Source organism: Pyxicephalus adspersus, chromosome 7 (assembly GCF_032062135.1).
Source record: "Pyxicephalus adspersus chromosome 7, UCB_Pads_2.0, whole genome shotgun sequence".
Lineage (NCBI taxonomy): Eukaryota > Metazoa > Chordata > Amphibia > Anura > Pyxicephalidae > Pyxicephalus > Pyxicephalus adspersus.
The window spans coordinates 28,926,471-28,953,586 of NC_092864.1; the positions used below are offsets into that span (position 1 = coordinate 28,926,471).

Here is a 27,116-nt window from a genome sequence, read left to right on the forward strand (position 1 = left end):
TGTGTGCTTGAGCATTGCAAATAAATAGCATTTTTTAAATAAAATACTAATGTTTTTAGCTTTTTGTAGCATTTCCAGCCATTTCATGTCTATGTAAACCCAATCTATGATTGCACCCAGAGTCAGACCCATCTGGGGGGCCAACCAGAGGTTGAGAGCAGGTGAGCCCACCAGGACACATAGCTTTCCTGACACATGGTATTTTCTGTAAAGCAGCAGACCACCAAAGTTGTTGCAATTGATTGGTGCCCACCACAAGTTGTTCAATTTCTTCTGTGAGTCAATGGCTGCATTTCTCAGGGCAAGTTTCCTAATGCCAACAACCAAGGACCATGCCTGTGCAATCTTGTTTGGCATAGTCTGTGTAAAGGGGTGACAATGCAGTAAAGTGGTTCACAGTATAAAGGGTACAGGACAATATACATAAATGTGTATGAGGCGTATAGAATGTACGGTAGGAGGTAACGTAAAGGGTTGAGAGGGAAAGCCTCTGACATTCTCGCCAAAATTTCCTCGAACTTCTGATGGGTCCGCGAAATTTCTGCGAACCAATTTTGCTGACCCATCAGAAGATTGAGGAAATCATTACAGTATGATTCCCATGGCTGCATTATTTCATGATGAGCACAGCCGTGGTAATCCTGTGTTCTTGAATAAAAAATCTCTATCCAAGAACACATACTACAGGGCTGCAAGAGCAATCAGGGGAGCGGAGATGTCAGCTCCCCTGATTACTCTTGCAGGTCCCAAAAAATTTGATCTTGACAGCTGAATTTACACAGGCTTTTCTTGCTCACATGTTCGATAAGCGATGTGATTCGCTGCAAGATAGAATTTTAAAATCTCGCTCGCCAATCCCTAGTAAAGTATGGAAAATATACTATAGTACAATGTGTAAACTGGATTGAAGTATAAAGGGCAAAGCATACCAATTACAGAGGAAATAGAATATCAAGTATAAAACTTAAAGCCCCAAAAATTAACTACAGGAAAGGTATAGCATGTATACCACAGTGATCAAGTAGATGGATATTGGAATGTACAGCACAAAGAGTAAACTGGAGGAACAATTATACCAGTGTTTCTCATCCAGGATTGCCCCAGAGTTTGCTAGGGGTTCCTTGAGCAATTAGCAATTTGTGACTCTCAAGTCAAGTGACACCAATGATCTTTTTGACTATTTGTAAGGGTGGCATTCTTCCCAATGGTCAGCAAAGTAAGAGGCACTCTCCCCACTGGACACCACACTAATATACTGTGAGCTGTGGATATAGTAATTATAGCAGGGGATTCCCTAATGAACTCAAAGTTATTTAAAGGATTACCCTATGTTAAAAAGGTTGAGAAACATTGAGTTTTAAAATGCATACCACAGTAGATGAAACATGAAATGTATATAAAGTCTGCAGACTAAAGTTGTGGAGGTGCAGATTATAAAGAACAGTTTGTATTCATGTCTTTAGTCTTTAAAACAGAAAAGGGATTTACACAGCAGAGAACCATATGATAAATTCAAAATTCCTGCCTATATATACAAGCAAGCAGCCAGCCTACTGACCATAAAGTTATACTGAATGAACATTTGCAAATTTGTATACTTTGCTTACTTCCATTGGAAAATCTTTGATTGATTCAAAGTTTTGCCTGGGGTCACAGCATTATGTTTAGTAAACAGATCTGTAAATACCGGTTTCCAACTATGGCCACTATATTAAGGAAAATACATTTCTTCTTGTTCCTTCTGTCAGAAAAATATTTGCCTATTGGCCCAGAGATAACATTTATTAAGATACAACATGATCATTAATAGGGAACAAATCACAATAATTCAGAGACAAGATTGAAATAAAATAAGCTTTGTTTTAATTATCTCCAAAATTACATTGCTCCTGGAGTGTCAAAAAGCACAAACTGTGGCATCCCCAGATACATTTTATCTGAGCTCATGTGCCATTTTCTTTACCAGAAAACCATGGGCAAGTTTTGGAATCATGCACATCTAAAGGGATCCTGAGATGCCTTACTCGATATACCATCTTATGCACTTAGCCCATAGTCTCTTGGGAGACAGCCAGCGGTTTAGTAAGCTGGAGCAATTTGGCAAGATGCTCCAAAGGATGGGGAGAGAAAATAGAACGTTTGTATTTGCAAACTTTTATCATTTGCCTAACACATTATAAGAACTCATGTGAACTTATTCCTAACACGAGTAAGCTGACATTATGGCATGCCAGTTGTATATTTCTGTGTTTTAAATGTGCATGTTTTCGGAATGAAGTATGATATCTGCAAAAGTTCTTGGTTTGCACAGAAATGCCAAAGTTGAACTCCAGGTAAAACAAACTTTCCTAAAAATAAACAATAACCCCCATTATGAATGGGCAAGGGGAGTCCTTTCCTTTTCCTCCCCTCTCCTTTACTCCCTTCTCTTGTCCTTTCCTTTTCTTTCCATTATGAATGGGCTGGATGAGTCATTTTATTTTTCCTTTTTTTTTTTCTTTTCTTTTCTTTCCATTATGAATGGGCATAAGGAGTTTTTTTCTTTCTTTCCTTTCCCTTTACCCAAACTTTTCATTATGAATGGGCAAGAGTTCTCTCCCCTCCTCTTATTTCCTTTACTATTCATTTCCTTTGCTCAGACTTTCTATTATGAATGGGCTGGAGGAGTCCTTTTTTTTCTTTCCTTTTCTTTTCTTTTCTTTTCTTTTCTTTCCATTATGAATGGGCAGGAGGTGTCCTCTCCTTTCATCTACTTTCCTTTCATTTTCCCCAAACTTTCCATTATGAATGGGCAGAAGAGTTCTGTCACCTCTTCTCCTTTACTTTTCATTTCCTTTATTCTGATTTTTCATTATGAATGGGCAGGAGGAGTCACTTCCTTTTCCTTTCCTTTCTTTTTCTCTCTTTTTCCTCTCCTTGTCCTTTTTTCCTTTCTTTTCCTTTCCTTAGACTTAATCTCTATATCCCTTCCTTTTTCTGTCTCTTTATTATTCATCCATATCTCTCTTTCTTTCCAACAAATTCAACAAGTTTTTTGCATTCTTTTTCCCATTCTAGTAAGTTTGGTGTAAAATGAGGTAATGAGCGGTGTGAAATTCTGTCACCCAGACAAAAATAATGGAGAGCCCATTACACGGGAGAGCAGAAGAAGACAAATACACAGACACTCTTTCTAAGACACATGATGGGGTTATCTTATGACAAATGCACTACAGAAAATGAGCTTTTAATGCATCACAGGGTGCTTCGTGGATCATCTTTATGCGCCGAAGCTACTTTGCCAGACGTGATTGTTTCTTATATAAATTCAGCAAGGAGAATAAAATATGGGTTCTTCAGACCAGAGTAGAACCAAGATAAGATAGAATTGCAGGTAACAACACAAAATATAATGACAATGAAATTCTAGTACATTTTACTTGTGGTGTGATAGAACTATATTTGAGAAAAATATGCAGTAAGAGGAGTTATAATATACAATAAAAGCTTACTAAATAACAGTGAATAGCAACCAAGTAGGAAACTTTAGAAACACTCTGTCCCTGGATTACCGATGCTTGTTCCTTTCCTTACATTGCACTGCTAGAATTATCTCCATAATGTGACTATCAGATAAAAACAGTTTTAATGCTCAGGAGATCTTTTGGTATACAATGGTAGATTCTGTTCCTTAAGTCCTCCAAAGGACAGGATAGGTATCTTCCTCTTTCTAAATGTATCCTTCGGGTTCTGATACCTAGCTCGATTCTATCCAGCAGGAGGAAGAAGGCCCCTTTGCCCCTATATAGATAGAAATGTCGGATGAATTACTAGAAGGGTCACCAGTAGGGGGGAAGGAGGTTCCGATTCCCCTATATAGATAGAATTGTGGGGTCACAAGCACTAGAGGGGGCTCCAGCAGGAGGCAGGAGGTCCCGATTCCCCTATATGTAGATAGAATTGTTTGGTGAATCACTAGAGCGGGTACTAGCAGGAGGAAGGAGGTGCTGTTCCCCTTAAATACATAGAAATGTGGGGTAGATCACTAAAAAGGTCACCAGCAGGAGAAAGGAGGTCCTGATTCCCTTATATAGACAGAATTGTCAGGTCACTACCAGTAGAGGGGTCACCAGCAGGAGGAGGAAAGTCCTGATTCCTCTATAGAGGTGGCACCATCAAGAGAAAGAAGGTCATGATCCCCATATATAGATAGGCATGTGTGACGAATCACTAGAGGTGGCACCATCAGGAGAAAGAATGTCCTGATCCCCATATATAGATAGGATTGTGGAAAGAATCACTAGGGGTGGCACCAGCAGGCGTAGGGAGGTCCTGATTCCCCTACATAGATTGAATTGTTTGGTGAATCACTAGAGGCGGGACCAGTAGAAGGTTGTGAAACCCCCAGATAAAAAAAGTGGTGTAGGGTCACCATCAATAAAGGGGTCACCAGGTGGAGAAAGGAGGACCTGAATCCACCATATATATAAAATTGTGGGTTATATCACCAGAAGGGGCACCAGCAGGAGGAAGGTGGTCCTGATCCCCCTATATAGATAGAATTGTGGGGTATATCACTGAAGGAGGATCAGCAGGAGGTAGGACGGCTTGATTCCACCATATAGACAGAATTAGGTTGTCACCCTATCACATCAGCTTCTGAAAGACACTAGTGGTCATTTTTACCACAGAAATCCTCACCAAGGAATGTCACTAAACTATCACTGGAGTCCATAGAGAAAGTGGTTGCCAAGAGGTTGCAAGACAGTAGCAGCACTGAGATGTCACAAATGATGAAAAAGGGTGAAAACAGAAATTTAACTTTAAAAAGTGGAAATTCTTTTTAGGAAACTGTAAAACTGTCATTCAGTTAGGCTTCACATCTACTCTAAGGGTATACCAGGATTTCCATTTCAATCGATAGGCTTAGTGTGCTGGAGAAATTTGAAAAATACATATAGTATTACAACACAAATATTAAAAGATAAGGCAAAAAAGGAAATTTGGATCAGCAAAGTGCTGTGGAGCAAACTTTACAGTATTCCCTCCTCTCTACACGTTGTACATAAATCTGCCACCGCACTGATTTTGAAGCCGGAAACCCAAAGCTGGCTTTTGTCATAATACTATCACCAAGTTCAGCGTGGGATCAGCATGAATTGATTTTATTACAGGAACCAAATTTATTGTCCTATAAATAGTCACTTTTTCTGTCCTCCTGTGTCCCATTTAGAAGATACTAGAAATTGCTGTTTTCTCTCTGGAGATCTACAAAAGATTGTTATCTAGCTGCCTCTTCAGTGCAGGTAAGTATTGATATATGTGTCTCAAGCTCGCAAACAAGCAAGGGGTTCGGAACTGGATTTATTGTGTATTCTGCCATGGATGGAAAAAGACATCTTAGCCTCTCGAAATCCAACTCCGATGGCAGCCAAATGCTCAGGATATGAAACAGAACAGAATGCACTGAAAGCACTTAAAAGTGGTAGAAGAGCAAGGGCCATTACACAGTAACAAGACCTTATAAGATGTTTTATATTTAACTTTGAAAAAAATATTTTCAAGTTCATTTTTCTGTCACAAATAAGAGATGATACTGGTGAGGTTCAGTGAGGCTAAATACAAGTTAATAACAATGATCAGCCAATAGTAGCTTAACTAAACGCCAGAGAAACATAAAATCCAATTGAAATGAGATATACAGACAAAAAAACATAATACTGTTGTACACGGCGTGAAATTACTATAAAGCTGATAACTATATATAAATTATTTTATATATATATATATATATATATATATATATATATATAAATATATAAATTTTGATCCAGCTCTCTAAGGTGTCCCCAGCCTTGACCAAGCTAGAATAGCATAGCCCAGGGGTGTCAAACTCAAATACACAGAGGGCCAAAATTAAAAACATAAACAAAGACGCCCCCCAAACTTATTAAAAAATTGAGGAATTTTTCCCTCTCATTAGATATAAAACCTTTTCATACGGAAACAAAGAGATTTTGCTTAACATTCAATCTGGAACATATAATAGAGAAAGAGGCCTAAGATTTTTATTTAAATCTTATGAGTGTGCTGGAACTACCTCTTCACTGAAATAGCACTGCTACTACAATTCTATGCTTCAAAAAAACAGGTCAATTCCCGACATTACTTGCTTCTAAAAAAACAGTCCAACGGTCCATAGGTGCGAGTGATGCTGGGAATTGTAGCAGCGGTGCTATTTCAATGCGTCAGCGGGCCACCTGCTATTTATATTTAGGATTTCTTTGGGGGCCAAAAAAAAAAAAAAGGACCAGATTTGGCCCGCAGGCCAGATTTTGACACCCCTGGCATAACCCATTCACTAAACCTAGGTAACTAGTAAGAGAAGCACTAGAACATGCATTTAAAGCTCAGAACAAGTCAACCAACCTTTTTAGAGTGAATAGTCCGAATAGGTAAAATTTTGGATACCACATGCTAAGGATCAAGCAGTATCTGCCATGGCTGAGTAGATGCACAGTGAATACTCAAGGATAAACTTCGATTTGTTTTTGTTTTGGCCTAGAAATGCTTTTAGAAAAAGAATTTTGATTTACAGTAACCTGGGTCATACCACCAGATGGCACTGTGTCCTCATATAAAGTCTATACCAAATTCTTGATGTCTTAAACATTAATAAAGTTTGTTAATCACTTTGTATTATTAGACAGCTCGATCTACTGGTGGCCAACAATAATGCACAAAAGTGCATGTGACTCATCCTAACCAACAGAAAAGTACAAAATTTGTTAACCTGTATATAAGTGTAAAATATAAATATTGAGCCCATGTGAATATTTTTTTTATTTTAGATACATAAACAACACACCATGTATGTAATTATTCACATTAATTTAATTCGCACTTCTCTTAAAATATTGTTTTGAACGTTAGTAGTAATGGATTTGTTTCATGACCTAGGTTTATATTTGAGTCAATGGACTTTCTTGTAGTTTCAGGTAATTGTAAGTACCTTTATTGATATTTAGATTAGTTTATTTTCGAGTATTTACTGTAACAAACACTTCCAATCTTAAGCCCACACACAGAAGCACATGCTATGTACACTTTCTTGAGCCAATATTCATGCTGGAATTTAAAGAGACCTGTCAACACTTTTTACTTGTATCAATCATCCTAATATTTAAATAGTCTATACTTCCTCTCGCATTCATCCAATGAGCCTGAAGTTTTTAGGAAAAGAAACAAACGCAAAAAATTTCTATAAACAGTGAAAAACTAAAGTTGCATTGGATGTTCCCCATAATCACCTGCTGTGGAATAGCTGACTTTGCTTTGTGCTGTTGATGCTCCCTATTGTGAATTTACATTTTTTTGGTAATTGAAATTAGGGTTACAAGTCACATGCTTGGCAAGGGATCCCATCGAATTGATGCTGAGCTTTGCAAAGGTAGTGACTGGTAATATAACGGCGATATCTTGGCACTCCAGCCAACTGCACAAAATTGTATTTTCAACTTTTTTTTGTCAAGTTGGTCTTTAAAACAAATTACATAACTCTATTTTTTTACAATGAACAAAACCTCTTACCTACTGCAAATAATTTGGGGACAGTTAATATTTTTTGTTGTGTCAGTCAGAGCGGTGAGAATCTATAGAAGTTTAGTGTTATTTATTACACAGACTTTTTGCAGTCCAATTATTTTACCTTGTATATCTTGTGTGTCCCAGCGGCCCATAAAAGTGCTGAAACTATAATTCAAGGAGGAAATATCCATTGTTTCCACTTATCGGAATCCTCCATATTAGATGAGTTCAATAGCTTAATGACAAGTCAAAAGGTGAAGAATGTAAAAACGTTCCTTGGAATTCAGGTTTTAAGATTCAAGTCCGAACCAGCAGTTATCTGTCACAGCTGCAACATACCAACCAATCCAATATGCTTTGTCTGTCTCATATGACTGATGATGGATTGGGGGAGTCAAAGGATTTGCAATGGGACTAGCTGCATTTTGGCTAATCAATATGAAAAATAACTCTCATAAATGTGCTAAAAACATTAAAACTGAATGGACAGGTAAAAGCTAAATATGCATATATGTATTTTCATCCTTCTAGTCCTGGGATTTACACAACTCCTTCACTAAGCACAGCCAGGTGCATGAATACGGTGAAAGACCAGAAACAGACTGAATAAGTCATCCCTTTGCTCACCTTGCCTTTTTCCTCCTATCAGTACATTACTTTTTAATAATTATACATTCAGCAACCCTGATCAGCTCATCCTGACTCCCAGGCATGCAAGAAGCTCATATTGGACTCTATTTATTAAACAGGGAATCAGACAGGAGGAGTCCCACCAAGAAAAGGAATGACTAATTCCCTGTTTTATGAATGGAGCCCAGAGACAAATATTAACATTTTATTAGTTGCATATAATATATATTTAAATATTTCTGGGTTTAAAAATTGATTTCACATAGCAAGGTTTGCTCTACAATAAAAATATGATAAAATAAAAATTAATTATTAATATTATTATTATATAAAAAATTATTTAATATTATTTCTAAACAATGGGGAAATGTATATATAATATAACATAATATAATAATTTACATCAGTGCAATATATGAACATTTCCCGAACATTACATTATTCTCCCTATAAAGTATTAGGATAACCTTTGATCTCAACTTCCAGAAATACATAATTTCTCTATCTTCCAGTTTGAGCTGACAACTCCTGCACTGAATTCTTCTGGACTACAGAGTTCCATCCATCCCCACCCCTCTATGCTCCTTACATGCATACCTTGACTTTTTCCCAGAAAAACTAAAATGTTGCCTTTACTCCCACAGCCCTATATCCATGATGTGATACAAAGGCCTGATAGTGTATTAGGAAGCTGACCCTGCAAGAATTTTAGTATGAAGGGCACAGGAAAGGGAGATAAAAAGCTTTTTCTTACTACAGGAAATAGGTAAAAGAGAAATGAATGCATAAATGTGAAGGAGAGAGGAAGGTCTTGGGGTAAATTTGGACCCTAACCTACAAATGATTTAATGATTTGCAATAGCATAATTGCTTATTTATATCATGCTAACAAGAGATATTAAGGGGCCACAAATGTCTCCTAGCCCCTCCTGGCCTCTGCATCCTATAACAGTTATGCTTAATCCAAAGATAAAATATTTAGAATTAAAAATGAAACATTATATTTGACACCGCTGTTTCACGGAGGATGCAGCGCTCCATGTTCCGCTGTTTACAAACTGCTTATCTCTTTGAAGTAACTTGGCTAATCTGTACAAACTGTTTGCAGAGAGCAAATTAATGATGCATTTGTTTAGAGGAAAGCTTTAGAACCCACCCCCTTCCCATCCATCCCAACCAGATAAGCACTCTCCTCAATCAGAAATAGTTTATTTGCAGTGGAAATGCCAAGTTTGGAAATTGCATGTTTAATTAGTGTTGTGGATCCGCTAACAGATGGTAGATGGGCGTGAGTCTCCGAGAGAAATATCCCATGTTCGTAGTTCTGGTTACTTAAACGAAAATGATAGCCTTCTTACAAGTTTTGCAATATAGATGTGAGAACGTGATTCATTTAAATCCTTCTCCTGCCAATGTTTTTTATTTGGTTAGAGTAGGAAAAGGTAAAAACATCTGTTATGTTTTAATTTATAATATTCCAGAGCAAAGGGTTGCCTGGTCCTCTTCAACCCAAAGGAATGAGAACAATCACATAGATAGATAGTTTTAAAGAGACTTTACTCATTGGAAAATTTTTGGCAGCACATTTCAGGGTTTAAGTATAGCTTCATCAGGGCATTTTATTCATAATGTGTAATGTACCAAATTTAGGAGCACAGAAAAAAGATGATTAAGATGAACAGCAAAAAGGATTAATATTACCAAATCCTAGATGTAAAGTGTGTAATACTCTCTGTTCTAATATATATATGAATAATAAAGCATGTAGAGCACTTTTTTTATCTTGCCAGGTCAGGATGGCATCATCCCAGTAAAGGGATCTACAGATAAGTGAAACAATGTTACTTTGTATCTCCCTATCACATCTAAACAGTGTTTGTAAAGAGAGTCACCACTCCATTTTTTATAGGGGCAGCTTCTACAACTCCTGCTGTCATTATTGAAGGACTGAAATTTTCAGCAATTATAATGCACACCTTGCTGACGTTTAAATAAAGTCTCAGATTATGTGAATATACAGCTGTGAAAACATCAGTATCGGTAAATCTTCCTTTTCATCTGGCCAGTCAACCCCAAGATCTGTCATTTAGGTAAGGTCACATGCCCCCATACTTTGAAGTCCGACTTCAATAGCAAAATGGATCAAGGGGTTACTTGCAAGGGTGAGTATATGAGTATTTTGGGGTGGGAGGGGCTGATGTCTAACCTAAGTCACTGGTACTTTACATGACAGTTTCTCTTTCAATGCCAAATCATGCTGAGAGTGAAAAAGTGAATTCTGTTGGAGAATTATTTACTGCCATAGAAAACACATGGAGCTGAAAGATTTTTCACCAGTGAAACTAAAGTCCTACTTCACATATTAAAGGATCTGGCAGATGGTTTTTGCAGGAAGGGGCAGGTGATGTCCCTTCTGAAATAGCCCGCCTTACTTGCCTAATTACTGTGGCAAAATGTGAAAAATATGCACATGTGCAGTGTCAGCTTTGGTAGCCAGAGAAAAACAGCAACACCTGCTTCCTTGCATGTGCCAAGAATCAATGAACTCCTGCATGCCTGCGCGGGAGTAACTTCATCCCAGCATGGCCAATCAAGATAGTCGAGGTTCATCTCTAGGAAGAAGAAGAAAGGTAGATGGAGGCGACCTGCAATGGATAAGTGAGTCACACAAGTTTAGTTCTGCCTTAAGAATAAAGTTTATCTTTTTTACTTTCATTAAATCAAGCTTGGCCAAAATTCACCAACCAATGCACTAATAAGAAGTTTACTTTGAAAAGCAGGACACTGGGGATAACCTCTGATGTTCTGAGTGAGAAGCTCCTTTAATGTGGACACGAATTTTGAAACTTTTATGGTTAAAAAAAAAAACACCCCAATGCATATGAACGGAAATTCTATGATGATAACTGTAAGTGCAGTTGCGGATGAAGTCAGCTAAATATGTGGCATTGTTAAGAGCTGCATCGCAGGAGGTCCTGTACAATAAAGCATCTTGAAAACTCTTAATGCTGCATAATTGATGCCGTTCTCCTTCACCATCCATTTCAATCTGGAGGCGCTCTAAGCAGCAGCGGCTTTAATATTCCCCGAGACATATAGCTGTATGGAAAATTTCTTTTTAATTTGTTTCCTTTGAGTAAAAGAGAAGAAAGTGCTGCTTTTAGGGAAGACCGCACTATTGACTGAGTTCCATTTGCATTAATGTTGCTAATGAATAGGAAAACACATTTAGCACCTTTTAGCAAAGTTCTCTTCACTTTTTTTTTCCAATAGGAGACAAATATAAAAAAAAAAATATCACCCTAATTGTGTCTATCATGCAAATGTATTCATTCGCATTTTTAAAAAAAACCCCACTGGGGGTCTCAGCCAGGTACTCCAATTCCTCCCATGAATGTCAGTGATAAAAAATACGACTGTCTCCCTTTACAATAACTTTTTATGCATCTGCAAGCTGAAAATGTGCTGAAAAAATCCTTAAAGCAGTTACAATAAAAAAAAACAGGATGAATATGAAAAATCCACTGAAAATAAATCAAAAAAATAAAAAAAATCAGCCTGTAATATTCAGCTTATATCAAGATTGTTTTCTTTGCCATTTGATGTCCTCAGTTTAATGGCCAGCTTCTATTAACCTGCTGCCTCTGAGCCCATGTCATCCTAGACCAGTGATTTGTAACCAAGGTTCTGTGAAACCCAAGAGTTCCTTCAGAGGTTTCTAGCGGTTCTTTGAGCAATGAGCAATTTTTGCCTCTCAGGTCAGTTTAGGTGACACAAATGATCTTTTTGTCCATCTGTAAGGGTGGCATTCTTCCCAATGGCCAGCACTGTAAGAGACATTCTTCCCACTGACCAGCAAGCTAATATACTGTGAGCCATGGTTATAGTAATTAAAGAAGGGGTTCCCTGAAGACCTCAATGTTTTTTCAAGGGTTCCTCCATGTTTAAAAGGTTGGGACACACTGTCCTAGACCCACCCCGGCTTACAAATGACCAATGAAAGGAAAGCAGCACGAAAATGAGCTTCCCTCTCTTTTATTTGTCCCCGTTTTTTTTTTTTGCTGTTTCTGGATTCTATGAAAATAACCAAAAAAAAAACTAAAACATACTGCAATATAAAAGGCCAAACATCAACTATGGCTTCAGCAATCCAAACTGGACAGTTCAAGTAATGGGGCCCAAACACATAAAAATCTCATAATAGATCACCAGCTAAATTGAAGCTTTTTAAAAGTATTTTTGCAAATCAAATTTTAAGACCATTGTCATCGACTTTTTGATCAATATTTACCATAAAGGGCTAGTTCCAATCACTAATACACTGATCACTATGATCAGGATCTGCCAAACAAACATTATCAATATCTAAAGAATAAAAATGATTTGAGATTGATGACCTGAATATGACAATGTTCATCAAACTGAAACTGATTTGAAGCCATTTCTAGAACTGGCACTATAGGTTACAAATCGTTTCATGTATGGTGGAAAGAGGTTACATCATTGTCAATGATTCTCTGCCAGCTCTGTTAGAAAATAGATTTCCCCTTAGAATTTCACAACGGAGGAAACTGAAGTTGCTTGAACAAGCCAGTAATTGCAATATTTCATCTTAAATTACTGTCAAACTGCATGTTCCCTGGTGTGCCTGGAGTCTTATGAGGGCAAAATGTGCTACATAAACTGAAAATGTCCAACAAACAATAACTGATTTTATAACTGGTAAATATAAATTCTATTCTATATTTTTTAATAGTTTAATACCTACTATGAAAACACTGCAATCAACATTGAAATCATTGACTAAAGGACAAAGGAATCATTTTCTGTCTACAGTAACCATCTGTTGATTTAAAAAAAATCATAAAGGATTAGAATTCTGAAGCCTACCCAGATGGTGTTGTCATGATGATATGGTTTCCAGTTGCGCCCTGTGTCACTGAACATCACGCTAAATCGCGTTACCCAATCAGAACTCCCATATCGGCCTTGTGTGGCTGCTCCTGTGATGTTGAATCTTTCTCCTAGATCTACCTGTAGCCATTGCTTTCCATTGGATTCCAATGGTGTCCAGCCACCGGGTCCTGTAATGACAAGCAGGAAATATATAAACAGAATGTATTGAAAATTTAATATACTGTATTGTTCTGTATATGACTTTAAAATAAAACAGTTATCCGGCAATGCATTGCCATCTTGTTTCCTAGGGGTGAACTAAAGAACAATGTTAATTCATGCTAGGGCCACTTTTTTTGCAGGAAATTTATTTAAATGTTATGAAATAAAGAAACTATATAACTAATCTATATTTACTAAGATTAATATATTAGCCAATTGTGTGCTGCATGTCATCATGATGACATGAAAAAAGAAGAGCCATGAATTATTTCAACACCATAGACAAGGATTACATAATAAAATGGCTGTTGGGAGATTTCTTCATAAAGGAAACCTATTATGGATTAAACCTAATGATCTGAACCTTGGCCTGTATGTAAATCTTAGCAATGGATCTCTCCTATTTTGAAACTCTAATTTTTTGGATCTGTTAAACAAAACAACATTAAAACAATTTTGCTATATTTGATCCATATCTGTGTAACAAAACACCTGGAGACCCTACTAGTAAGTTTATGAATTCTCTGCACTGTCATCTCAAGCAGTCCTATTCTTTAATTATAGTTTTCAAGGTAAGAGTCTGCAGCAGAGACATTTGTGAACAAAGCAAGAATCTTTACTTACTAGGATTTACATGATTTTGCTACTTTCGCTACTTGGGTGTTAAAGCACAACCACTGGAAGGAAAAAAAACAGATATGGCCTCCCAAATGGTGAAAGAGAATATGTCATCATGGGAAAAAAAGGGGTTCGGATTGGGGATATGAAGGAGTCATCTGGGGTCTAGTCTTGTTAGGACTGTCTAACTGATCTTTTTACTAGACACATTGCTTTTCACAACTTCACAGGTGCCATTAAAGTGAGGAATCAGGCGGAATGTCCGACCAGATTCCAAGATGGCCACCTGATCTAGGAGCTCCGTGACACCGGGAGAACATAGCGACGTTTGTAGCACTTATATCCCTCCAACTCACACTCTAATAAAGAGAATCTCTCAGCAAACAAAGGATCATGACAAAATGCAGAAAAAAAAAGAGTAGAACAACAGAAACCAAAGAACCCAGCAGGATTCCAAGATGGAGCGGAGTCTACTTTACCTGTGTCTCCTTTCTCCAGTTCGTCAAAGACTACAGGAGACAGATCCCAGGATTCCAAGATGGCACCAAGTCTACTTTACCTGTGTCACGTTTCTCCAGTTCGTCAAAGACTACAGGAGACAGATCAATTGGGCCAGCATCCCTTCCCCCCAAACATAGTGGATGCTTTGTTCTCACCTTCACCATCATCTAACCCAAGTACCCCACTTTATAAAATTAATTACTGGGAACAGGTTGATCTTGTGCCACATGGGGAGGGAGGAAGCACCCCATTATGTTGCGGACCTATAGTCCCAATTGAATGAAAAAAGTAGGGAACCAACTTCTTGCCTAGAACCTTTGGGAGCTGAAAGCCCAGGACCAAATTATGGGACAACCAAAACCACCATTGGTGAACCACTAAGCTAGAGTTCAACAACCCAAACAAAAATTAAAACAAAGACTTATCAGTCCAACCAATGATACCAACATTCTCTTCCAATAACAAAAGGCTGACAGCCACTTGTATCCTTTTCTGCTACAGTCGTTCCCTGAAGCCTGTAAAACGTGGCTTTGAAAGTTAATTATCAAGTTAATTTAAGGAGGTTTGAAAAATGCATGTTTGATATCTTTGCAAAATGATTCCTTACGTGCACAAAGATAAATACCCAGAATAAACATCCCTTTCCCACTAGGATATACAATACTTTTTTGTATCAGTTTATTTCAGAGGATGGAATAAATAGATCCCATCTGTTGTGGCACCTTTAATGTGCAGATAAAAGCCTCCCTTTGGTGCGTGACAGATGACTTTGAAAATACAATTATTTTTATTTGCTTTGTTTCATACCAAATCCTCCGGTGCTGACCTGACAATGCTGATGGCCACAAATGTTCCTAATAAAAGAGGGACTCAAGTGGAACACCACCAGGAGAAGCCAGGAAACGCTGAAAAGGACCCTTCCTGGCTGACATGGGACCACTGTGAAGCTTCAACATACAAAGACTCAAGATCAAGTGCCCAGTTTTCCAAGGTGATCACCTAATGTCCGAGTCCTGTTTGCTAATGAAATCTCTTACTGAAGCTAAGTAACTTTTAGTGTGTATACATTGCCAGTGCCATTTGCTAGGAAGGGATAGATAGTGTGCGCATGTGTGTGTGTGCTTACGCATAGTTTTGATCCCTGTATGTTTTGTTGTGTCCTCCTGTAACTCTCAATAATTTGTTTACGCACCATATATTGTCAAGTAAACATAAAAACCACACGTTAGCATGTTAGCACTCACTGCCATTGCAATTGCCGTGCAGTTCTTCTAGTGGAAGAAAAGCAACAGCATAGCCGAAGTGATATGTCGCTTCCAGGAACTTCACCACATCGCAACTGTGTGCACAAAAAGTTCCCAACCATTATTTAAAAGGGAGTGTCTGGGAGCCAGGTTGAGCCTGAGCTACAGGTTGGAAAAGAGCCTAAGAAATTGTCCCCATGCTACCCTGCTGGGCAGTGAAAATAGAACAGAAACTGTATGTGAAGAGGGTGACTAACTAAAAGATAACAGAGTGTACATATCAAATTAAGCTATCACCTTGGCAAGGATATTCCACTTGGCTTAGTAACAGAGCTGAAGATCTGCTGACCTTAACTATCCAATTGTGTGCAAAGAAAATTACATTATTTACATTTCCTTGCAAATGATTGGGCATTTATTGCAAAGGGAATTTTCACCACATTCACCAAGATATGTGAGCTATCCCTTGCAAGGTAGGAATTTGCCCTGGTAAGTAAACATTCCTTTAGTATTTATTTTATGTATCCAGTCTCTGTGCTCTTTTTGCTGCTTGGCAGTGTGGCATGCGAACAAATGCATTTCAGATATGCGGTTGACCACAGTACTATACCTCAGGCACAACCACTTTCCCAAATGCTCCTAGTCAACCAAATGTGCACTCACTTGTATTCCGGTTTCTGTAAGCCACATATCGCTTCTGGCCATGCTGTTGCTTTCCGGGAGAACGGCACCTCATATTCAAAGTGAGCATGTGCAAATACATTGATCTGCTGTACAGTTTGCTGATTCTGGGTGCATAGCAGTGGTTTAATGCGGCTGGGAGTGGGTTACAGAGCAGTTTGCAACCCCAAGTAACAAGGGGGCCTTATGGGAAACTTTTCACTACAAAGACCAAATTCATCCAAGCCCAGCCTGTGAAGAACAAATGTAGATGCTTATATTCAGCTGTTGTAGGTACCCATCGCTTTTTGATGAATAGAATTTTATTGCTTCCTTGCTACACCACGTTCCACTTTCTGTCTTGTAATGATGTACCAACTGGCAGGAGGGACCTTAGCACCCTACAGCAGCCAAAAATCAGCAATATGGAAGTTGAAGGACAAAGGCTAATGGCTTACTATTTTTTCTTCTACTTTTGCAGGTTGGGCTTATTTCACCCCTTTACCCAGAGATCAGCTTTAATTGAAAACACCAATTTTAAGACAGCTTTTCTTTATTACGCACCTTTTTTTTGGCGCTAAGAACATTTCAGGGAAAAATCTATGCGTAATAATGCTCACAGGAGGAGCCGATTCTGTTTAGACACTTGCAGGCTGATAAATTATTCATGGCAGATCTCTAGATGGTGACAGATACTTCAAACACTGATCTTACCATTGTGGCTGTTGAGCTTCGCATTGCTGTGGCTGAATAGTTGCGAGGAGCTGTCAAACACCGTGTGAGGCAGCTGGGAAACCAGGGGATCATTGCAATTATCTGCAGAAGAGTAAAAAGATGGGAAATTGTCACCAACAGACCGACAATCCAAAATAAGCTTTATTTTTTAGAAGATTCCTACTATGGAGCCAGCCAGCAGCCATCCCACATTTTTGTAATAGTGCCATTCATTCTTACTATGAAATGCATATTAAAAATACAGAAATATTTTCATTTTAAATATACAATATTATTAGTAAGCTTGCCATCAGGTGCCAAGGAATCTCACCTACAGAGGGCAGCGCCATCCCTACCTGTCACACAAATACAAACTCACCCAGACAAAATACAGGCAGCCCACAGGCTGCAAGGTGCATTAACCTATGAATTTTGCATATTTAATTAGGAGTAATCATTTAATTACATGGATTAAATTCTGAACAGGTGCAGGTCTTGCAGTCTTAAACAAACTGCATGATGGTGATAAAGAAATTGATTTTTAAAGGAATTCTATAGGACATTCTATAAGACAGCATGGATCCCAGTCCCCCTCTACCTTCAAGTGTGCCTGAACTGAACTTTTTTTGGGTCATATTCATTAGAAATTATGTCCTAATTTACCTTTCCATCCCGGTCGATAAGCAGGAAGGGAGTCTTTACAACTGGCCCTCTACTTTTATGTGCCTGTTGAATACTAAATGCTCCCCTCTAAGCTTTCTATAGACAATACCCAGCACTATTCTCTTAATATTGGCAATGATGAACTGTGTCTTGGTTCTTGTTGTTTGTCTCCCCGGCGGTGTGTTTTTACAAAAGCATGGTCTCTCCATACAGATTTGTATCATTGTTCCCACTGGATTTTTTGGCTAGAGTTGGTCTAGCATTGATAGGTTTATGCTGATCTAGTGTACGTGTATCCCCAAAAAATTATTGAAGATATAGACGGCTAGGCAACTAGTGTTTTTTTAAAAGGAATTGCAGCCACCCAGGATCAGGTTTGCCACTAAAGATGCCAACGGTAAAAAGATGGCAGTCAGGCACATGTTTCATGTTTCCATGTTTCATTGTTTCTATGTTCTCATTCATTACTCCCGAGATACAGTGCATAAGCCTGGTGACCCCTGCATGCCGTAATATTTACTACTGACCTACGCACTCATGGCTACCTACTTCTAACTCCTGCACTGCACTGTACTGACCCTTGAACTCTTCAATAGACACCCCTGATCATTGCACTCTGCGTATCATACTACCGACCCCTCCATTCTGTGGTATACACTACTGCCCCCTGTACCTTACATTACACCCTACTGACCCCTAACTCTGTGTGTCATAATACTGACCCCTGCATTCTGTGGTACACACTACTGACCCCTGTACCTTGCATTATATACCACAAACCCCTATAATCTCCCTCCATTATACCCTTCCTGCCTCTGCACTCTGTGTATCATACTACCGACCCCTGCATTCTGTGGTACACACTACTGACCCCTGTACCTTGCATTATATACCACAAACCCCTAGTCATTCTGATAGTCCTTCTGTGCCTATAATCTCCCTCCATTATACCCTGCCTGCCTCTGCACTCTGTGTATCATACTACCGACCCCTGCGTTCTGTGGTACACACTACTGACCCCTGTACCTTCCATTACACATTATTGGCCCCCCGAACTTTGTGTGTCATACTACGACCCCTGCATTCTGTGGTACACACTACTGACCCCTGTACCTTCCATTACACCCTTCTGACCCGGGCTCTCTGTGTATCATACTACAGACCCCTGCATTTTGTGGTACACACTACTGACCCCTGTACCTTCCATTACACCCTTCTGACCCGGGCTCTCTGTGTATCATACTACAGACCCCTGCATTTTGTGGTACACACTACTGACCCCTGTACCTTCCATTACACCCTTCTGACCCGGGCTCTCTGTGTATCATACTACCCACCCCTGCATTCTGTGGTACACACTACTGACCCCTGTACCTTGCATTGTATACCACGAACCCCTAGTAATTCTGATAGTTCCTCTGTATCTATAATCTACTGAGATATAAATCTGGCCCTGCACCCACAATAGTTCTATCTATTTAGATGTACTGTGAGAGATATTGTTTTTCATGCCTTGACAGCCTCCCCACTGGAAAAGGTGAAAACACTACCACTTATAAAGTTTACTTCTCAGCAGGGAGCTACAGAACAAGGTGAACAAATCCAGGCATAGCTTCAATTTTGATATTGCTCAAACTTATGTGAAGTCATTTTAGTCTCTATTTTTATTAACAAGCACCAGGCTACAATGTGCCCCCCTCCTCTCACCGCCTATTCCCTGGCAGACAAACTGAATGATGTATTCTTCCTGAGATGGAAGTAAATGTGCTGAACAGAACAAGTTTTCAGCAACAAAAGAAAAGCAATGAATGTATGCAAATGCAGTTTTTACATTACTATGATTTTCTTAAAAGCCTAAAATGCTAGCCGACTGTAATCTTAAGAAATGTTCAATACAGCTTATTTTCCGGTATGGCTTACCTGGTATGCGCCACAGGGAAAAATCTATTTATTACAATTCAGAAAAATTCAATGATTCTTTTTTTTGTTTTTAAAATTCTCTTTTGTTTACCCGGTGAGAAGTTTGAAAAATGTAAAAGTTCTAGTTGCAAGAGGAAACTAATTATTTTCAGTCAATTTACTGTCCCAAATATTTCCAATATTATATACTATGTATATATATACTATGTCTGTGGGTGTCTGGACCTCCTGCTGAAAAATGGAGTCTAGGTATTTCCAATTTAAGAGTACTGTTGTTACTACAGCTTTTCAAAAATTGTGGTCTTCCAGCCTTCTGCAAACAGTCTGGGGAAGACCTTTTCCTGTTCCTGCATAATGATGTTCTGGTGGCCCAGCTCCATGAAGATATGGTTTAACCAGTTGGATGTAAAGGAAACAAAGGTCCTGCACAGATCCCTGATCTCAACCCCACTGAAATAATTTGGGATTAATTGTAGCACCAATTGTGAGCCTGGTATTGTCCTCCAACATCAGTACATGATCCCAAAAATTGGCAAAAATCCCCAAAGACACTACAGAATCCTGCAGAAAGTCTCTCCAGATAAGTGGAGGCCATAAAATATTAATGCCCATCACCTTTGAATGGGATGTCCATTAGGTTTGGTAGTCGTCTACAAAATTTAGCCAAATTGTTCATATTTAAAGCCCCGAAACATCAGAACCAGAACGTCCTTTTTTTTCTTTTATCTGTAATGTTTGTAAGCAATTATGTAAGGATTAGCTTGATCCTAATTTCGACCTAAATAGAGCCCAATGGCCTTTAGGTCAAACATTTCTACCAGTGTTACTCAACTAGGGTTTCCTTAAAATTCCTCTGGAGTTTTCTAGGGGTTCTTTGAGCATTGGGCAATTCGTGACATTCAGGTCAGTTCAACTGACACCAATGATCCTTTTGGCTATCTGCAAGGATGACATTCTTTCCAAAACCCACCAAGTAAGAAGCATTTTCCCATTGACCCCCACACTGTAAGCTGTGGATATAGTAATTATAGAAGGGGTTCCCTAAAGATCTGCAAGTTATTTCCAGGGTTCCCCATGTTAAAAAGGTTGAGAAACACTGTTCTATACTGTTATATCAAAAACCTAATATATATAGTTAGGTAAACTGGCTGTCACAAATATCCACAAGAAAAGAAGGAATCTTTTGGAACACTCTCCTTTTGTCTTAAGGATTATTGTCAGGAAAAAACAGAAAGTGATAGCAAATTCAAAATGTAAAATAAGAATGTAAGAAAATCTTCCATTGCGGACTCCAATGTCCAGATTCCAATAGATGACAATTTGTAGAGATGTCCTCCACCTCCTGATGTGTGATAGGAAAATAGGTAAAGGGAAATGTTTCCAGCACAACATAGGAGCAAATGGCTTGAAATGGGTTTTAGTAACATTAATTAATTCCCGGAATGCCAGGTTATAATGACTGCCATAACCTGTGCATCTAGCACTCTCAGTATTTTCTTCATAGGTGTCATTAAGATGAACATCAGCTTGATTTTCCATTTTGATCCGGCCTGATTATTTGATGGTAAGCCAGGATGGGAGGATGTAGACCACAACGCTTGGAGTGCATTATAGGCCAAGGCATTATGGGGCGGCAGCATCCTGTGTGTGAGATGTGCAGGAGCTGAAAGGTGCTCAAAGGTGTACAAAGTCAGGAAGAAATTAAGCCCAAAGCTCATTTAGATCCTCTCAAGCAAACAGCACGGTTTGGCATGCAGTCTAAAGCTTTCATTAGAGATTATGCTGAGACAGGTTTATGAGAACAATAAGACACAGGGCAGGGTTTTGGACTGACCTATTTTTTTAAAGTGGACCTGTACTTTCCTCTTCAGAGAAAAGCAACTGGTCATCTAGATGCTATCCTTTTCAATTGCATACATTACCATTTAGCATCGTTCTTCCTGCAGATTCATTCTGCAGTATGGAGACATGTGACCTAAACTCCTTCCTCCCATCTTAACTAAAGTAACTAAAATAGCATTTTACCTGCACGTACTATTTAAAGTGTACCTAAAGCCAAGCTACCTTTGGCTTTGTAAAGCATTGGGAAAGTTTAGAATCTCTATTACGTTTCTATCACTGTATGTGGGCCATCTGGGATATCCACCCTTTAGTCTGAATGCCCGTATATAATGGCCCTTCCCATAGTCCTAAGCTATTAGTAATTAGTAAAGTTTGTCTGTACTAGTCCATGGTCATGCCACTGTCTATCAGAGGATCTCCAAATAGTGTTCTTACCATAACCCAATACCCCTCACACAGACTAAGGCCTTTTCTTTGGAGGAAGCCAATTTACCTACTAGTATATTTCTTGAGCATGGGAGGAAACCCACACAAACACAAGAAGAAAACACAAACTTCATGTAGAGAATACCTCTGCCATGATTAAAATTTGAGACCCTGGAGATGCAAGATGAGCCTGTTAGCCACTAAGCCACCATTCCACTTTTGCTAGGATTATCAATGAACTGAACATTTACAGCTCAGTGTTGGCTGCCAGGGAAATTTGGCAATTCCAGGTTCCCTTGTGCGTGCCAGGAATGAATGTTACATCATCCTGGCATGATCAATCAAGATGGCTGATCACCTACAGGAAGAAATAAAAAAGGGAGATGGTGAGGTCCTACGATGGAAGGGGGAGTATGTCAGGTTTAGTTCCGCTTAGCCATTTCAGCTGTCCCGTATACATGATTCCAGGGTCACACCCCAAAAATAAGAAAGGCATTCAAAGACATTGCCTTCCGGAAACCACATTCACATTCTTCCAACAATGGAAATCTATCTGCCCTTTCTGTTTTGTGTAATTGACACAATTAATTAGGCCTTAATTCATGTAATAACAGAATGATGGTAACCCTGATAACATCTGATAGAAATAAATATACAAAGGCATTTTTTATCTTGTCTTGCTGAAATGCGCATAGGGACTCCAGGTACTTATATACCTTAGCCCAACAATAACAGGTAGTGACATATTTCATTGTCTTTATTTGCTTATTTCCAATTCCTCTAACAGTCACAAAAGGTCATGGTCCTATATTAAGTACACCAATCCATATAATTTACAAATGATCCTCATTCCTATTTTTTAATGTATTCAGAATTTCCATTTTCTCTGCCCAGGTGTGTTCTACTTTTCAAACTAGTGACCGGTGTGTTCCCCTCTCTGTCGCCACCACCATCCATTATATTCTTCTACTATGTTGGTAAAATTTCTTTATTCTTTATTATTCCTATAATATCCAAAACTTGAATATAAATTATTTATGGGCAAGGTTTCCTGGGTTATGGGCTATGGGCTCAGCAAACTCATTGGTTAGAACCTTTTGGAAGTCAGATGCAGAGTTGCATTTTTTAAATTTAAAAACATTTATGAGGAGGAGACTGAGGAGACTTTATAATGAAATAACTGAAACATTTAGAATGTTTACCAGGCAATGTAGCTACAGATTTTTCACTCTTATGATCCAAAAAAGTTGTGTATCATCTCCCCATGATTCTTCTGTAAACTCCAAACTACTGAGTATTAAACAATCTTCAAGCTTTTTGTTTGTCAGGGCATTGATCACCTTTAAACAAAGCTTTTCTTACTATGTCATGACAACAAAAATCAAATGCATTCGTAACATAGATGACTGATAATGAAGATGGAGCATTCAGCAAGATAATAGCCCAGTTATAGTCACATGGTGGAGGCACAATGGGATGGTGGGAAAAGAACAATTTGTTTTCTTTCGCTAAAACATTGTGAGGGTATGAACTCACCGAAGGTTCATCATTCCAGGCAATTGTGAAGAATGTTCTGCTAGTTCGGCTCATCTGAGTCATTTTAGTGCAATTCATTCTTTATAAGTGGAGTATGAAATGTGAAAGTATTTGGAGAAACAAAAAAAATCCATTTGGGAGGACATAGAACAATTCAATTGTATTGGTACTGGTTTGAAAGCAACATTCTTGATAGTTATAGCATATTAGGGATAATGGCAAATATGATGAGGACTGGAAAGTGGCCTGTTGTTCAAGGCCTGAGCTTTAAAGGGGCACTCCAAAACCTGAATCTATCCAATGTGAACAAGAACTGTAATAAAAGCCGATTTTTTTACAGGAAGGGATTTGCATCTCTGCATGATCTTGGTTGCTGGCCCTGTCAATTACTCCAAGCCATTTTGTTTGTTATTGAAATAATTGGGGAAGGAAATGAGATGATGATATCTCTACAATAGAGACATAGTAAAAAAAAACATAAAACAAGTTATAACTCTACCTCTGCCTCATGTCCTTATTGGAGCATTAAAAATCCTTTTCCTCCTGACCACCTGTCCCTGGCCTGCCCCTTTCACTAATTGAATTTTGTTTTTTTTTACATTTGGAAGCTCATGGAGTTGCTGATTGGTAATGTCAAACTTCCTGCAGTGTTCTCCATATAAAGTTTGCAAATCAGCAACAACCCCAGCCACCAAACTTTATATGGCGAATAGAAACAAATTTGAGAGACATTATGAAAATAAATGACCTTGGAGAAATTATTCGTCTGACCTACCTATAATAAGAAAAAAAGAAAGTCTAAGGTATGATTGCAGATACAAGTGCTGCCTATATGACTCCTTTAGGAAGTATATCATCTCCAGAATGGAAGACAGCGATTTTTTTAATCCAGTGAGATGATCATTTCAACCTTGATACCTTGATAGTCTCAAAGTTCCTGAAGAAGCAGATTCTGTGAAACACCTCAAAAGTTGAGACTGGATATGTATATTGTCAGTTCACGTTTATTATGAAAGATGTATTTCTTTTTTTAATAATAAATATATCAAATATATAAAAAGAGGACAGAGAAGTTGGGGTATCTAACTGTATACACGAATAGATACTATAAATATGCCCTATCCTATTTCTCATGATGAAAGTGAAGGGCTTAGTCTGGACAGAAATGAATCTGACTAAGTCAACATCATACATACAAACATGGGATAGGGCATAGTTATAGGATCTAAACGTGTATACTGTTTATGTTTTATATCTATGTCACTACTGTTTTTTATGATACACAATATATTACTTGGTCTAAACAAAACCCCAATTTCTCTTTCCTCTTTTATTAGATATATTTAGTATTAAAAAGAAGAAATACATCTTTCATAATTGACATGTAATCAGACAATATACATAACCAGTCCCAACTTTCAAAGCATTTCGCAGAATCTGCTTCTTCAGGAATTGTGAGACTGGTATCAAGGTTACAAAAACATCGCTGTCATCTATTCTGGAGATAATGCACTTCTTAAAGGAGTAGGCCACCATACATCATTTCAAGCAAGGGAGCGTTCTTCTTCGTCCATCCACTTTTTCAGTACACAATCATTTATTACTAAATAAATTATACTTTAGGAATATTTAGAAGATGTGAATTGATTGATTGCCGTAAAAGTCCATGGAGTTTTATGAGGGAATTGTGTGGATTAAAATTGGATGTACAGCTGTCCTTGACAGACTAATAAAAGTTCATACAGAACAGGTTGATCCATGCATTGTGGTCCTGGGTGCAGGCCAGTTAAAGTGATAACAGGTATGTTGAAGATGGCGACCACATGGATTCCATATGCGTCAGGTGCACATGGTAAGCACAATTTGACCAAAAGTTTTAACAATCAAATCATCAAGCTATGCATTCACTGGAAACACCTGAACTCATTTGGAGAGGTGTCCACATTGTTTTGGCCATGCGATGTAGCTTTTTACCTCTGTAAAGAACACACATTTAATGTGTGGTGCTCAATGAACACTGAGCCGGTTATTTGCAGCCAGAGGCATCTGGAAGGCAGTAAAGATGCTTTCAGAAGCCATAAAATCTTTATTTTGCTTTTTTGTTGACTGATTCTGTTTGCAGACTTCTGAAAATATGGTGGTTTCATTTTGAGTGTAATCAACAGGATTCTGAACATCAGAAACAATATTCCCAGATGCTCATCCTGAGCTGCAAGAATTATCCTCTTAGACGACCAGCAAGCCTAAAACATTTTCTTGTTTTGTGTGCAAAGAAGCTCGTAAAAATACAAAGCAGCTTCTAAAAATCATTTCTATGTGTGTGATGTCCCCATAGATGTACAGAAAACAAGATCATTTACATTGATGTCATTTTCCTTCTGCTCTCCCCTCTGATAAACATGTTCATTGTGCAAAGCAACAGAATATGAATTGGCCTGAAGTGTCATTCCTAAGAGCCCTTTCACACCATGGCAGTGTGTTGTGGTACATTTAACATACATGTGTTACTGTGTGCAGTATTAAGGCAATCAATTTTTTTTGAATTGGCTGCCATTGCACCACTTTGGCATTCATTGGGGTGCATTGCAGAATGCTGCAGTACTAGGAAAGTTTTACTGCTAATGCAGACTGGGCTCCTGGTTGGTTCACATCATAAATGGCTGCATCACAAAACTGAGGCACACTGTACTCAAATTGGACGTAAAATTCCCCCTGCACCATTCTTGGTGACACAGCACAAAGCAACACATGCTAGTGCATCGCCATGGATTGTGGTGCATGGCATAGCACTGCAGGGGCATATTTTACTAATAGTGCAGACTGGGCTCAGGGATGCATCACAAAAGGGGAACATTGAGACACACTGTATTCAAATAAATATGACCTAATGTACCTCTACACAGAAAAATGTAATGCCTAGGTTGCTTTGTGGTCCAGTTAAAAATGAATGGCACCAAAATGTATCCACAAAATTCAGCCATCTTTTCTGCAACAGCAAGAACCCAGCCATAGATGGGAATTACAGGGGGTCCATATCAACATAGAATCCCCCTGCTCCTTTTTCACAAAATATGTTGAGAAAAGAAACATTGGCTGTAATAAATAATACAAAAAAGATTTGTATTTGGTTTCCATGAACCAATTTCACTGGGGGAATTCAGAAAAGTCATGGCTTACTGCCAGAACACCGTTAAGCTGGGAATGGAAGAAATATTGCCAGATTTTATTTCCTTTGCGGGAAGATTCATCTGTACTGCAGCTTGAGTGAGAAGCTTTATAATATACATCACGGTGTGCCAACACATATATGCATATTATGCAGCTTTGCAGGGCATTTCCTAGTTAATCTGTTCTGGAATGTAAACATTGCTCAGAAGTTCAGCGCCATGATAGCTCTGCAGCTACACAAAAGACATTTTTGCTGCAGAAATATGCAGAGCCGGTATATTGTAGAGGTTGATGTGAATCTGTAACATCACATCGCTCACCTCCTGTCACTGAAATACTTTTATTTTCTTGCTTATGAATAGCTTTTGGTTTTGGATTGGTAATGTATTATTTTGGGAACACATAAGGCTTAGAGGAAAACGTAAAAAATCCTTCAAATAACATGCTGCGAGATGCCTTAAAGCATAGGCTAACCTAAAAAATATTTATTAGAAATATGTTTGTGCCGGT

At 38.5% G+C, this 27,116-nt stretch overlaps 1 protein-coding gene across 1 annotated transcript in view; it reads right to left on the bottom strand.

The window, feature by feature from the left end:
* LOC140336023 (contactin-associated protein-like 5) overlaps positions 1 to 27,116 on the bottom strand; it is a 221,896-nt gene that overhangs the window by 160,279 nt on the left and 34,501 nt on the right. The window contains exons 2-3 of the mRNA XM_072419077.1: positions 17,052 to 17,153; positions 13,087 to 13,280 (exon numbers count right to left, since the gene is read on the bottom strand). Of these exons, the coding sequence (XP_072275178.1) occupies positions 13,087 to 13,280; positions 17,052 to 17,153 (296 nt within the window). The remainder of the gene's footprint in view (positions 1 to 13,086; positions 13,281 to 17,051; positions 17,154 to 27,116) is intronic.